Source organism: Biomphalaria glabrata, chromosome 15 (genome assembly GCF_947242115.1).
Source record: "Biomphalaria glabrata chromosome 15, xgBioGlab47.1, whole genome shotgun sequence".
NCBI classification, from domain to species: domain Eukaryota; kingdom Metazoa; phylum Mollusca; class Gastropoda; family Planorbidae; genus Biomphalaria; species Biomphalaria glabrata.
Genome location: NC_074725.1, coordinates 8370668 through 8387264, shown reverse-complemented (window position 1 = coordinate 8387264; position 16597 = coordinate 8370668). Strand labels below are relative to the sequence as shown.

Sequence of the window (16597 nt, the reverse complement as noted above, 5' to 3'; positions counted from 1 at the left end):
TTTACATTAAATATTACGCCATTATCTCATGGCATGATGGCGAATTTTAAAATGCAGGGGCCCCTAAAGAGGTCAAGCTCCCAGGTCCCCTAATCCTTATCTACGCCATTGCAAGTACATCTAATCGGCCCATAGGCTTAAATACGGAAGTGCCAGAAAAGGAATGAGATGTGTTTTTTTTTATTTGCCAAATATTTTTTTTTACCCTTCAAATCCATTTCATTACTTTTCTGGCACACCTCGTTCTCGACAAACTAAGGACATACTGGCCACTTTACATTCAGCAGATGATCTACTATGAGATTAAGAAAGAACAAAAAAGATACCAAAATTTATTTTACAATGTTTTGAATTATTTTTATTAGTAACATTAATCTAAGCCGGACATAATTCTGAGTAAATTTTATGTTATCCAAAGATCAGAACAATCAAGAAGCCTTTTATAAAATTAATAATTGAAACAAAACATATGATAAATGTTTGCTATACATCTATGCTATACAATAGGTCTGCAAAGAATGTTTAAATCTGTAAATGTGTCGATTTTCTCACCTATTTGGGATTTTCTGTAAATCAGCAAAGCACTGGTGATGATGTCAGCGACGGACAATGCAGAGTGACGCAAAGAGCTGATTTCAGGTGGTATAATATTTGGTCTGACCTCGTCAACAGTATCCTGTGCGAGACAAATGGTTTTAGTTGTCTGCTCACAAAGATATATAGACTTTATAGTTCAGTAACAATAGAAATAATTCCAAGACATACTTATCAAATAGTCTAGGGCAGTGGTTCTCAACCTTTTTATTCCGCGACACTTTTTTGCGATCCCCAAACGTAAAAATCATCTGTGTTTTGTTTTTCTAATGTTGTAAAATCGTACTTATAATTTAATTGTCTGATATGAATTGCCCAAGCTGTATGTTTAATCACGACACACTGTATTAATGTATATTTCTACTTATTGCTAAATGACAAATAAATGAAATGTTATCTTTATGACTTGAAATTATTTACTTTTCAATTACATATTTACCATATTCATGTTTTATACTTCAGTTACAATTTGAAAAAAAAAATGACGGAGCATAACATAACAAGCACGGCAACTGTATTCTACATTGCTACAAAATTGTTGCCACGAGTTATAAAAAAACACACAAACTTAAGTCATTACGAGGCTGAGCTTGTTTCTGTTTTACCACATCGGGAATTCTAAGACAGTTTTTGCAAGATCAGATCGACATGTCATCTTCTGCATCAACTCTACTTCTGTATTTAACAAGTTGGGAATCCTGTTTCGCACAGATATCTTGTTGGAAATTTGGCTGAAGTAAGATGACAAAGATGTCGAACAGGAGGTATTTTCTATAGTTCCCTGATCAAGAGCGCTTCTAATTGTGGTTTTGTTTTCTCATTTAAAACGAATTTTGAAATAAGTCGTTGTAGAACTTTGCCTCATAACAGAACATTTTTGGACGCATCAAACTCATTATAACGCTTTGATAACAGTCAACTGTTTGTTTAAAAACTCAATTTCATAAAACTGAAAGCCCAAAAACTCAATTTCATAAAACTGAAAGCCCAAACATCGTTTTTTAGCGGCCCCCGAAAGGGGAAAAGACGCTATGAGTTTTGTGTGGAATGTCTGTCCGTCCGTCCGTCTGATCTTTTTAGATCTTGTAAACTAGAAAAGATAATGAAAATCCGACATCATAATATTTTAGACCATTCAAAGTTCGGATGCAAGGGCTACTTTTTTCTTTTCTGAACGCGAAAAATCTTTTTTTTTTTTAAATCACTTATGCAAGCAGTTTTTTTCATAAAAATACACCACTTTTACAACTATTCACTATTAATAGTAACAAACACGGGAGGATTTTTAATAGGGGAGATTGCAGGTAACCATACTTTTAACACATTTATGTAAATTGTTTTAGATTTTTTGTCAAATTTTTTTTTCATTTGTATTGCTAAGTTAAAGTAAGTTGTCATACTATCTACTACATGTACACAACAAAATGTTTACTTTTCTCAAAGAGAAAAAATCTATTTAGTATGCATATAATTGCATATAAGTTGAACATAATTTAAAACAACAATTAATAAATAGTTTTTCATATTATCGCGTGTACTGCAACGGTACTTTGAGGCTATAAAACACATAATTAAAGGAAAAATTATTATTATTTTTTTACGGAAATGTTTTTTTCTTGAGGATTTGAATAACAGATTACCCTTTACAAACCAATTAGATCAACTAGACATTCATTATAAGACATCAGGCCAGGTTCACATCTAACTTTACATTCACTTTCACTTATCTTTTGGTCTGCTGGACCGCTGGGCACCACACAAGATCTGTCAACCTTCTTTCTCCATTCTTCTCAGTCATTTGTCTTTGATAGAATCTCATTCTGATGTTCTTACTGAAAATATTAAAACCTGCCTTTTTACCTGCCTGGGTGGACCACTTCGAGGGCCGATTTTGAGTTTGTGTTTCCACACAAACTCTGTTTGTAACCGTGTTTTATTCTTGTTATTCTTACGAAAATTACTCGTCGATATAGTGAATTCTTATGACTTTTGGTGACTCATTCTGTACCAAACGTTGAAATCCAAATCAATATCAAAGCATACTCGGCGCAGCATCTTTGTAGACACTACCACTATTTTGTCCAAGAGATTTTATTATTTCCCATAAATGAACAAATATTGTCAAATACATAAGTAGTCGTTTCAATAGGTTTGCAAGAAAAAAAAAACAACTTTAAAATCGTCATAATTCATATACTGGCTTGCGGTTCTCTAACTTTTTATTCCGCGACCCTTTTTTTTTCGATCCCCAAACGTAAAATCAAAAAGCGGGATCACACAACTTTGCTGATGGGCCTGTTAACACAACTTTTTGGATAAGCTCTTTCGCACACAATTTTGTTAATAGGGCCTGTTGACACAACTTTGTTGATAGGGCCTGTTGACACAACTTTGTTGATGAGTCTGTTGACACTGCTTTGTTGATGAGTCTGTTGATACAGCTTTGTTGATAGGGCCTGTTGACACAACTTTGTTGATAGGGCCTGTTGACACAACTTTGTTAATAGGGCCTGTTGACACAACTTTGTTGATGAGTCTGTTGATTCAACTTTGTTGATGAGTCTGCTGATACAACTTTGTTGATAGGGCCTGTTGACACAACTTTGTTAATAGGGCCTGTTGACACAACTTTGTTAATAGGGCCTGTTGACACAACTTTGTTGATGAGTCTGTTGATTCAACTTTGTTGATGAGTCTGCTGATACAACTTTGTTGATAAGTCTGTTGACACAACTTTGTTGATGAGTCTCTGACACAACCTTGTTGATAAGTCTGTTGATACAACTTTGTTGATGAGTCTGTTGACACAACTTTGTTGATGAGTATTTTGACACAACTTTGTTGATGAGTTTGTTGACACAACTTTGTTGATAATCTTTTTCACACACAACTTTGTTGATAATGCCAATGACACAACTTAGCTGATGAGCACATTGACATAGCTTTGTTGATGGGTCCTTTGACACAGCTTTGTTGAAGAGCCTTTTGACACAGCTTTGTTGATAGGTCCAGCTTTGTTCAATGCCCTAGAAAATTTATTTTACTAAGTTTTGTAATGTGTGCTTTCCGGCATATAAAATGTGATGACCTAGCAGTATTATAATTCGCTCATTGAAGCCCACGCTCTTTACTTCACCTACAGCTATTTCAAAATATGTCGTAGAAACAAAAATACCTTTCCATATAAACACAGAATGTGAGCATAGTGTTCTGAGAACTAAATCCGATTATTTTAATTAGTTAATGATGTTAACATGATTTTGAAAATGGAGGGGTAAAGTCTTTACAGTCAAGTCTTTACAGTCAAGTCTTTACAGTCAACTCTTCACTCGAAACGGAATTTAAAGGTGATTTTTTTTTATGTCGCATAAAACTTCGAGCCATGGTTCATGAGTCACACATTGTACACACCCAAATGAATGTATAAGGTGTGTTGTTGTTTTATTTACTTATTAACTAGCAAACAAGGGGTTTGGGCATTAGTAATACCGAAACATAGAATGTGTGACAAAACAAAACTGCTTGGCTACGGCTTGGCCTCCTACAAAGGGTGCTCGAGTTTGAATCCCGACTCAAAGCAGAGATGTGTTTGCTGAGCGCCTAAAGGCAGCACGGAAACCTTCTCACAGATACCCCCCCCCCATTCCACACAGTGATCCACAAAGGAGAATAGACCATAATGATATAAGCATGTTTAAAAAAATGCTCTATATCAGAGGTTCTCAACCCGAGGGTCGCGACCCCCTTAGGGGTCGATTGACGATTTACCAGGGGTCGTCTAAGACCATCAAAAATATGGATTGTTATTGTCTATTCTTCTATTGCAGCATGTGTGTGTGTGTGTGTGTAAGGGGTCGCAACAGAGTGGGGGTTGTAAAAAGGGGTCGCCAAGCATAAAAGGTTGAGAACCGCTGCTCTATATGAAGGCAATATTTTAAAAATTAAACGAAGATACTAGATACAATTTTTGAGTCAACCTAGTATTAAGTCTGTAGAGACACAATCGGAGATGAAACTTTTTTTTTAGGTGGGATGGGTGGGGGAGGGGGAAAGTTGGTATATTATATTATCTAAAAAAAAAAAAGTTAAACGATTGGGGAGGGGAGGGGTATGCGCTAAAACATCATTAAAAACATTTTAAAATAATTCCTCCAGTCTTTAAACTGTCGCTGACTTGCTCCCCCTAATGACTTCTAGGCTAGACAAAAAAAAAGGGATTGGGCGACACTTCATACAATTATATAAAAGTTCTTTAATTGTTTTTTTCTAAGATAAAATTAGTCTTAAAGTATCGAGGATATCATAGTTAAACTATTCACTAAATATACACACAAATGGAGAGAGTGTGCGATCGTTTCCCTGTGATAGGCTTTGAGCTTGAATGATGGCTGTCTGGTTTCGACAGATTCCTAAGAAGATGTTTGAGTTTCTTGTACGGGCGTATTAGATGCGTTTAAAACTACCAAAGACCAAGGCATATAACAATAACAAGATGAATGACTAAGCTCAGGCCGTTAGATACTTGAATAAAATGTAATACATAAAGGCCACTGTCGAGTCTCTGTCAGTAATACTATGTTGTCACCTTGAAGTCCTAGCACCAACTGAAGAATACTGATATAGACAAGCTAAACCCAACTACATGCATGACTAAATGCATGGCACGTACGACGTAATCATCTTCTTTTTTTTTTTTGAAGTAACGTCTGTATTATATAAGATAAGATATCCGTGACATCACTAAATGGCGCTTTATAAATCTGTCAGCTATTGTGCGTCTCTATACTAAGTGCCCAGCAGGTTCGTCCTCATACGAGAGATACGATACTCCCCCCCCCCCCCCCCCGAGCCATCAGCGTGTTTAGATATATTCATTCATTTAGAATCAAATGTAGTGTAATACATTATCTATTTTTGCTTCAAGCTTATGACATTGAGTCGTTTATAGGGCATGAACACATTGAGAGGCTTTCAAAACATTTTTAGACGCGAACAAAAACTGAAGTCACAGAGGCTGTTTTGTACACTAAGCCTGCTCATTTAAAAAATATAAGGCTTTGACGTTTTTTTTTCTATGTGAAAACATCTAGAGACCAAAGCTGGTGTTAACATGAGAACTATTAATATAACACAGAAAAATGTTACAGTGGCCTTATTGAGCCTGTAACGTCATAGTCTTATACATTTGATGAATATGGGATTTAAAATAACAGAGAGAGAGAGAGAGAGAAAGAGAGATTATATATACACATATACAATGGACCTTATTCACCAATCGTAAACAAATAACATTTAACCACGTGATTCTCTATCTCTTCTATACAAATTACGTAATACACCCAGGCTGTCACGTGACAGTTTTTTTTTCATTGTTTTATCAATATTATCACGTGGCTAAATATTGTTTGTTTACGATTGGTGAATGATGTCCATTAAAAACTGAGTATCATAATGCTGTGTTAAATCGTCTTAAAAGATCGTCAAAATTAAACGTTTCAAACCTTTTTCAACAGCCTTCCCGCTTTAGACTTTGTCTGCACTAGATCTAGCTCTTGGTGGCCTTCCAATGGAGTCTTTGACGCGAGGTTTTCCTTGTCACTAAGATCCTGCTGCTGCGTAGGCACCTCTTTTCCCGACGTCTCCTCCTCGCCATCTGTTGTGCTCGAAGCTAGTGAACTTGAACTGGAAGAATGTAGTCGTATTGATGGAATCAGACGATCACAAGATACCGATACATCTGGCTTTGCTGGTGGTTTAGTCGGCTCTGGTAAGGCAACCTTCATTGCGGTACTCCTGTCAATATGTGGCGCTAGTTTGAAAGAGCGAGTTGATGGTTCTTCAATTTTGATTGTTCCACAAGATCTAAAAAGCAGGTTAGGCTGGGAGGGACTGTTACGAACGCCCTCCTTTACTCCCAAGTGGAGTGGGGTTGTCCCTGGGGAAGACTGCGTTGAGTCCGCAGGCCGGAAAGACAAGGAAGAAGGCGGTCTCATCCATGGCGTTCCTGCAGGTGGCCTTGAGGGCAGAGAAGGTGGCAAGTGAGCGGCAGGGGGCGGTGGAAGGAACAGCGGCTGTCGCACGGGGGCGCTCCTTTTGATAACCGCGGAATCTTGCAGAAGGTCGGGTAAATTGAGCTGGGATAACGATTTTCCAGTCAAACCGGAGTTTCTCCCTTGAGTTTCTGATTTAGGCAAGATGTTTGGAAAAGGCAAAGTTAAAAAGTTGAACTGCTGAGATGTGCTTAGAGAATGCCGTCGTGTTTGCCGCGTTTTCTCTGGAAGTGCGAGTGTGTCTGCGACTTTATTTCGATTGGTGGAAAGTTGATCTTTTAACACGCGATCGTTGCCAATGTCCAAGCTCTCAGCTTTGGTCAAGTTTATTTGATCCATTGTCTGTGTTCAGACTATCTTCAACCTAAATCACAAAAACACAAAAGTGGATATTTTGTCCAATATGTTAAAAATTCTTTGCATAACTTTTTTTGCGTTTCAATGACATCTTTGATTGGAAATGTTAATGACACATTTCTATTCTAAAAAATACCAATAATACTATATTAAAAGCTCAGGATGTTAAAAGTTGCCAACTAAAAATTAGTTTGCGCTACAAGCAAAGAGCTTAGAAAAAAAAAGGAACAAATGCATCTTATACCTTCTAAATTACATTGCTGTTTTCTGTAAGCCGGATACACCAAACAGCTAGCTATTTATACTTATCGGCCACAGATGAAATCTCATATAAAATGTGAAATAAATGTATAGGCTTCTTTATTTTCATTTAGAAATAATATTTTGACTTAAATACGACACAGTCGGATTTACGGCAGTGTGACCATCCAGGGCTTCAACCCTTTGGTGAGGGGCTTCCACAAATTCAACAATTATAATTTAAAAATAATAGGCGTATAAACATATAACAATTAATCTAAAAAAAAAATTTTTTAAATCAATTCCTCCTGTATGAAGCTGACGGTTGCCGATGATTTCTCGTTATATTTATTTCTAGATATTCTAGTAGGCCTAATATTTCCTTACTGCAAGGAGTCAGTAAACTCTACACAGTCTAATTGAATGATTCTCATGCATGGTGCAAAACGTATAAATAGCAAGCTTTTTGGGGGTATCCGGTGCACAAAATAAAGAAGGAGTTGATAAGCTAGTTGTTTTTTTTTCAAAGTTACGTTTTAATATTTGTGGATTTTTTTTGTTGGCACTGCAGAATGTTTTGTTTTTAAAGCTCTTCTATTTTAACTTTATTTAGTTGGCAAATTTTGAAGTTCAATTTAGCGTCCTTGACATTATTTAGTTTATCGTGAAAATCTCCACTACTGTCCAGCTCATGATTTCTACATAAAACGGCGTACAAAATACTTATGTACATGTATATAGGCTAGTCAGTTCATTACTGAATGCAAAACTTGTTCAAAATTTTAAAAAGCAAAACATTAGCCATATTTAATTTTAGGATTATTTTTTAAAATTATTTTTGTCAAACCAGTTTTCACTGTTTAGCCATATCGATAGTTGTTTTTTTTTCGCAAAGATATTTAAAAAGTGTCAAATTTCAAGGAAACTCCTAAGTACCATTTTCGAAATATCCAACCAGTATCAAGGTTCTAGTTTCCACTAATTAAGAGTTTGCAGACTAATAAGAGGAATAGTTAACAAAATGAGATCGAGGTTCGTAAGATATTTGAATCTATAAATAGCATATCAGAGCAAACAACAATATCATGGACGTTTTTTTGTTTTTTTTTATTTGAAGAAACTGCATTAAAAAGACTTTTGTATGCCTCATTGTAAAGTGTTTAAATATTCTGAAATAGATCTTTGCAGGGAAATGTTGTCAACTGCCGGATGCGAACAGAACATAATAATTGGCACGTAGATTCGTAATAAAACCAGCCATCTTTGTTTTCTTTCAATCAAATGACAAACATTTTGATTTACAAAGGAGTATTAAATCGATACCAAAATTACTGCTGATTATATTATTCACACGTTAAAATAAGCCTAGATCTATATTATACATTCCATTGATGCTTCTTTATATTTGGAATCCGGGCCGGCTTTAGGTAATTGGAGGCCCTGGGCCTAGGCGAAGTGAACAGGGTGGCCCTAAATGAAATAGAAAATTAAGACCGAAAGACCTTCCTGCATCTAGATCTAAATCAACAACTAAGTTAAATTCATATCGCGCCGATAGTGCTTCATGGACGATTCATGATCACCAGACTAGAAATAACGTTTCGACATTTCAACAAAAGGAAGAAACAATGGTCTAAAACAAGTAGGCTAGATCTAAATATTTGCGAATAAACCTTGAGTCATAGTAGAGACGTAGAACTAGGCTATATCTTGTATAGGCTACCTTATAGCCTATACTACAGACGTTACTTCAAAAAAGAAGATAATCACGTCCTAAGCATTTCATGTGTCAATCTAGTCATGCATGTTGATCTATGACTTAAACTCTGCTAAGTCACTGATTTTCCTGGCTGATTCAGGCAACCAATTCTATTCTCTAATGGCACTCGCGAAGAAGGAGCACTTGTATGAATTTGTTCCAGCGTATGGATTAAGAAATATGCCTCTATCTTTGTGTCTTTCTGAGTATTTCATTAGGTTTTGTTTTTCTATTTGTAAATTATGATTTACTATTTTACGTATTATAGCTACTTAACTTTTTATTCTTTTGTCCTGAATCGTCTCTAAATTTTGTGATTTTACTAACGGTGTTACTCTAATCACATTGGAATATTCGTTTGTTATAAATCTCACTGCTATATTTTGTATTTGTTATAGTTTCTTTATGTTTACTTGAGTTGAGGGATCTCAAACTGAGGAGGCTTGTAGATTTAGAGAGTCATAGATTTTGAGATTGGATCCATGTTTCGCAACTTTTTCTCTACAATTTTTTTTTCTTTGACTCCTGTGCGTGGTCGCCACCAATCGAAGGCCCTGGCTGCCTAGTTTTCCTATTAGTAATGACTGTGCTGTCGGAATGTAAACTGAATGACATTTTTTTTAAAATGCATCTCAATGGTAATAGGCCTACAGCCCATAGAGGGCCCTGCTCTGCTTTAACACATTTTTTCCATTCTGATCTATCCTTTGCTTTTCGTGTCCAAGCCCTGACTCTTTCTTTCTCTCCTAATCGATGATACCATCGTTGATTTTGACCTCATTAAATTAAATTAATGTTTAATTTTTCAAACTTGACTTTGAATTATATAAAAAGAGCATGCATTTCCCTTTAATTCTATACCAAATACAACATTTCCTGATAACAAACAACAAAGCTATGGAAGCCCAATCATAACAGGGGTAGTGAAATAGTACAGAGCAAATGAAGAATTTCTTCAAAACATGGAAAAATAATTACGGAGAGAAAGAGTTAACCTGTTGTAGATCTGCCTCTACATCATCAAACCGCCGTATTCTTTACACGAAGTTAGGGGGAAATAACATAGTACCAGTTACACATACAATATAGAATCTCCCTCGATTCTCTTGCGTTGTCAGAATAGCATATCGGTAGATATGAACCAGACCTTATAGGCTGCACATTTGAGCAGATAAAAATTCCCTTGTAGTCTGAACTTTATTATAGACTTGTACAAAATATGGCAGGTCAATGATGCTTTGTTTAAATTTAAATCTAACCTAAATAAACTCTGACAACGTCCAAAGTCTTATAGACGTTTCTTCGGTAAAAAATAAAGAGTTCAGCGTAAATAGGCTATATCTAGATAAGCTCTCAAATTTCGCCATCGGCGTGACCCTACCTTATTATGAATCCACACATTGTTAATCTCAAATTAGATCAACATGCATTGTCTCTATGCTAATATATATCGACTAATTGCTTCTTTTGTTTTATCCGTAATAGTGCATGCATCTCTTATTGCCCAATTTCGAACTTTTTAATCTCCCATGAGTACGGGACAATCTCTAAATGCTGATGGACTCAAAAGTTAATGCGAAGGGTGTTAAGATAAGTAGTGTGGCTGAGCGCCAGCTGTTAGTCTTCCGATACCTATCATTGTCAGGCCGCTGCAACACATTTATCTTGTCATGGCAGTGTGTTGCGCAGGTTCTCCACTACACTGAATATGTCCCGTCGAAATGAATGGTTTGACAAGGGCTCTCACACTTGTGTATGTCCCGTCGAAAGGAATGGTTTGACAAGGGCTCTCACACTTGTGTATGTCCCGTCGAAAGGAATGGTTTGACAAGGGCTCTCACACTTGTGTATGTCCCGTCGAAAGGAATGGTTTGACAAGGGCTCTCACACTTGTGTATGTACCGTCAAAATGAATGGTTTGAAAGGGATTCTCACAATTGTGGATATGTCCTGCCCAAATGAATGATTGGATAAGGGTTCTCACAGACATCGATATGTCCTGTCCGAATGGTTTGACAAAGATTTCCCATATGTGAAATGTCCCGTCCAAATGAATGCTCTGACAATGGTCTCAGAGGTTTCAGAGGTCTCAGAGGTTTGGACGTATCACGTCCTTATGAACGGCCTGACAAGGGTTCTCACACATGTAAACTGTTCCATTCAAATGAAAAAGGGATATTTTGGAAATTATTTTCAAAACCTGCATTCCCTGGCGATTTCTAATATTACTAAGTGTTGTTTTTTTTTTAGGATACCTCAGCGTTTTAGCTTTTGACTTCGGTTGTCGAGCTGTTTACATCCTAGGAATCCTTTGGGCTTTTGCCTCTTTTCTTTGCCTCTTTTTGGGGTATTTCATTCACCTCTTTTCTGGGCTTTAGCCTCTTTTTTTTTTTAATGAATTTTTATTAAAAAGAAAAAACATAATATATTATTTTATATCAATAATACTACAAAGAATATTTAATAAATACAAAATTTTGTGAAGAAATATTTTCAAAAGCACAATTCATGATTTCCATCATGGACATCGAGTAGATTGCAGTACAGGTCTAGAATATGATAACAGCAAGAGCCAGAAATTGATGCTAAAGACAATTTACATACATGTTGAAAGCTTTTACTAAAGTCAAATATTCTCGGCAAGACTACCTTTTAAAATTTAGATGAATGTATCTAGAAAAAAAATTGAATAACTAGTGATATGCCAACGATATATATTCCAATCATTTTGGTATAATATGTTTGTGGATTACAACTGCAGCAAGCGTTCTTAGGAAAGAACTAGGTTAATGTCATAAACTTATAAACTCTCCCTTTCTTGACAATTTTTTATTGTCTCCCTTGAGACCGGGGACACTATTTCCTTATCGCCAAGGTGACAATCATGTCTGGTAGAGTCAACTAAGTGGATATATGAACGTTTCGTGTCTGTGCGCTATGTGTAACGAACGAAATCAAGACTATTGATTTTTAATTGAACGTTTTACATTTAAAACAAGCTTTAAAACATATAGCATACATTGTGTTTCAATAAATCAGATCAATGTTGTTTGTTTGTAAAATGTTTTACATGTTTCAGATGTTCCTTCAGAGTTGAAGATAATTTACTTCCTAATCCAAACCTCCCGCAGGACGACGCGGGATGGGAGCGGGCAGGGTTGAACCATCGATAATTCCGAACGAAAAGTCCAGCGCGCAAACCACAAGACCAGGCAGCCATCCAGTAATGAGGCAACATGAGCTTAGTGCCGTATCCGTGACAGTATATTTTAACTGAGGTTATATCAACTCAGTCCGTCTGTCTGTCTGGTCAAAATATTGTACACGTGGTTTCTGCCACTTCCCATTCTCGGATCTATTTGAAACTTCGCACAATTATTCATTGACCTTGACAACACATGGATCAATAAAAACAAAAGATAATCAGCCAGTAAATCATTTAGTCGTAATTAAGTAATGCAGAGGGGCGCCAAAAGATAAATAAGACTCAAAGAAAGTAAACTATATAAAATATATATTTAAATAATGATAATTGTTTTTTTAACATTTATAGACATACCATCTTTAGGTTATACATATTTACATCCATGTAGTGAAAGATTTTGTACGATCATATACACTATGCAGGCTAATATTTGTTGCAATCAATTTTGCTACCGAATTTTAAAAAATAAATGAAAGATGAATCAGAAACGTCAAAGTTCATTTCTAGCGCGAGAACGAACTAGTCTAGTAGCAGCGAAATTATTGCAAGTATTTTAGTTAGGTAATACATTCCAATGTTATTTGTATTACATTCGTATTAAATGCAAGGTACATATGAGCCTATATTACTAGATGAGATTTATAGAAAAGGGGGAATAGGCCCTTATAAAGTACCATGCCCCCCCTTCCCCTTTGTCAGGTCTTCACGCTCTCCCTCCCCCACACAAATACTTTTTTGAGAAACGCTTGCCTACTGTATTTCAAATGTATCGTGCAGCTCCTAGAAACGCTTGCCTACTGTATTTCAAATGTATCGTGCAGCTCCTAGAAACGCTTGCCTACTGTATTTCAAATGTATCGTGCAGCTCCTAGAAACGCTTGCCTACTGTATTTCAAATGTATCGTGCAGATCCTAGAAACGCTTGCCTACTGTATTTCAAATGTATCGTGCAGATCCTAGAAACGCTTGCCTACTGTATTTCAAATGTATCGTGCAGATCCTAGAAACGCTTGCCTACTGTATTTCAAATGTATCGTGCAGATCCTAGAAACGCTTGCCTACTGTATTTCAAATGTATCGTGCAGCTCTTAGAAACGCTTGCCTACTCTATTTCAACTGCATCGTGCAGCTCCTAGAAACACTTGCCTACTGTATTTCAAATGTATCGTGCAGCTCCTAGAAACGCTTGCCTACTGTATTTCAAATGTACCGTGCAGCTCCTAGAAACACTTGCCTACTGTATTTCAAATGTATCGTGCAGCTCCTAGAAACGCTTGCCTACTGTATTTCAAATGTATCGTGCAGCTCCTAGAAACACTTGCCTACTGTATTTCAAATGTATCGTGCAGCTCCTAGAAACGCTTGCCTACTGTATTTCAAATGTACCGTGCAGCTCCTAGAAACACTTGCCTACTGTATTTCAAATGTATCGTGCAGATCCTAGAAACGCTTGCCTACTGTATTTCAAATGTATCGTGCAGATCCTAGAAACGCTTGCCTACTGTATTTCAAAAGTATCGTGCGGATCCCCAGACCCATCACGGCATCACGTCTGTATATATACAAGACAATTACAAGACAATTATACAAGTATAAAAGCTGAGCGAAGATGTAGACGCTGTAACGCGCGCAGACACACCAACCCGTCCAAAGTAAGGTCATCTCATCTTAAATGTTCATGTATTGCAATTTTTTTCTTTAAAGTTCGAGCAGCTGTGTTAATTGTGTATTTCAATAGGTTGCGACCCTTTCAAAAGTGATACGAGTGTGCAATAGGTTACTTCCCTTGGACTTTAAAATGTCTTCAAAATGTATAGTATACATTCCAGATGTCAGAGAGGGGAAGGTGGATTTTTTTTAAAAAAATATCGTTTTCTTTATTAAACTTGTTAATGTATGCTCTGGTTAACAGAAGCGTCCAGACCTGAGAGAAGAGTTATATAATTATTTAATTAACCAAGCGCCTTCCAAGAGAATTTACAAATATTCATTGCACCTTGTCCACTTTCCAACCTGTACCGCTCTACCACACGGCCAGCAGTGTTACATTTATATGTGTTAAGACCAAAAAAACAACAAAATCCTTAAACATTTCGTGAGCTGGCTGGCCAAATCGCCAAGGGTCCATTAACCTCAGACACTGTGAAGCAGTGATGGCCAGCTCGCGATATGGCCGTAGGATCACGATTGGCCGTAACATACATATTTTATATATTTAATATATTTATGTATATATGTGTGTGTGTGTGTGTGTGTGCACGCGAGCGTGCGTGTTTGTGTGTGTATATATATACACACATCTTTCAGTCTTCTGCGCCTGTCCTCAACAAGGGCTTTTCTTTGAGTCTCAAATGTTTGTCCCGCAGTTTTTGTGAGAGCTTTCCAATTGCCTCTTTCAGATGCCATCTGCTTTCAGCTACCTTCCTGTATGCCAGTGAGGGCAAAAGGCGCCTAAGATGATCTTTATAGTGCTTACGGGGGCAATTCTGTTATGTCGTCCCCTCGCAAAAGAAGATCGCCTTTGGCATTCGGTCGTCTCCCATGCGGGATAAGTAGTGTAATGAAACGCTGTAATGACAATTTAACAGTTACCCTTCTTTTGTAGATTTCCTATTAAAGTAATAAGATTTACATTAGTTTTTTATTTTGCTTTTTGATAAACATGACAGGAATATAATTTAAGACCAATAAATATATAATGGCTTAAATAAAATAATGCAAGAGTTGAAAGAGTTTAAATTCTTACAATCAGCACATTTTTCCCCATACAAGAGCGCGTTTGGGCCCATGTTGGTGGTGGACCTGGGTCACTGTACCTGTTGGCGCCATGGTAGCTACGTCACTGGTCGTGCTTTGAACTTCCTTATTGTTGCAGGTATTGAAGGATGTCTGAAAAAAGATGGTAACAGTCTATTCTGGCTAGAAATGGCTGGCGGCTTAAAACATTGTATTTTAACTTGTGAAAGCCTCCATGCACTAATGTTTCATGTTGAGATTACTCTCTGTAGGACGGCCCATGTATCTGGCAGAGTTATGTAGGGTTTGCCTATAGCTGTACAGGGAAGGTTTCCCGCATGCACCAGTTCTTTCTATTGTTTACAAGACCAATCTTATCTTCAAAATCGTTTCTGAGCATCCTGCATTCTTGGAGGATGTTCTACTGTCTTTTCTTCTATGAAGAAGTGTCGACAACTGGAATGGTGGTTCTCTCAGATCATAGCGAAGTAGGCTCCTATCGGACATGATCTATCGACAAATTTTAAGCATCCACACAATCCTGATGCAGTCCCAGCTGCGATGGGCAGGACACGTCTGCAGAATGGAAGACTGTCGCATCCCTAAACGACTCCTGTATGGCCAATTAAGGGAAGAAAGCGCTCGCAAGGCGGTCAAAGAAAATGCTTCAGGGATACCATCAAAGCTTCTCTAACGGCGTTCAGCATAGACCCAGCCAACTGGGAGACAGAGGCCCATGACAGAGTTTCATAGCGTCGCACTGTGAAAACTGGCGCACAGGTTGCTGAGGAAAAGAGAACGACACTGGCAGAAGAAAAACGCCAGAGAAGAAAAGCAAGGCCAATGACACTAGCTCCAGTTGGAATAAACTGCCCAGTGTGCAGCTGAACATTCCGGGCTCACATAGGTCTCACCAGCCACATGAGGAGGCACAAAACCCAGTGTTAAGCCCTCAGCCCCCTGGATGACAAAAGTGGTCATCATCAAACCACGATGGACGAATTATAAACATTATTTTATATTCGGGAGTTGAAGGGAGGGGGAATAGGTGGTCGATAGGAAATGCTATAAGTGATACTTCCCTAACCAGGGCCGGCCTTACGAAATGCGGATGGATGCTTGAGAGCCCCTTTTCAAATTTTTTTTTACAATAACAACTATTAGCCTACTAATCATTATATCAACATGTATTAAATATCATGCATAGGAAGCAACTCAAACGCATTAGACGCCAGTGGGTCGATTAAAGTCAATCGTACGATACACTACATATGTTAACCCTTTAAATCCTACATTTTTTAAAGCCTTGGACAAGCACCATGACTGATAGTGATATGCCAAATGTAGGCTAGATTGCGGGGCCCCTGCCAGGCCGCAGGCGCTGGGCCCTGAGGCAGCAGACGAATGTGTTTATTTATCAATATATATATATCTATATAGATCTATATAGAACTGTTAACTATCTTTACAATTGTTGTAACTAGTCCACATAATAGTGCCTCCGTTCTACCTGAAACATCACCTACGCTTTTGCACAATAAGATTGAATGTTTACAGGTCAAATGTAAAATTTAAAATATTTATATATATATAATAATTGATAGGTCTAATAGTTTAATTTTAGGTCTAAATCACGAAAAAACAACAACAGCTGAA

General features: G+C 37.2%; 1 protein-coding gene across 1 annotated transcript in view; it reads right to left on the bottom strand.

The window, feature by feature from the left end:
- Positions 1-10647, bottom strand: part of LOC106074927 (uncharacterized) — a 36637-nt gene extending 25990 nt beyond the window's left edge. Inside the window, exons 1-3 of the mRNA XM_056012646.1 lie at positions 10382-10647; positions 6096-7008; positions 553-676 (exon numbers count right to left, since the gene is read on the bottom strand). Coding sequence (XP_055868621.1) covers positions 553-676; positions 6096-6983 — 1012 coding nt within the window. The 5' untranslated portion in view covers positions 6984-7008; positions 10382-10647. The remainder of the gene's footprint in view (positions 1-552; positions 677-6095; positions 7009-10381) is intronic.
- Between the last annotated feature and the right edge of the window lie 5950 nt (positions 10648-16597).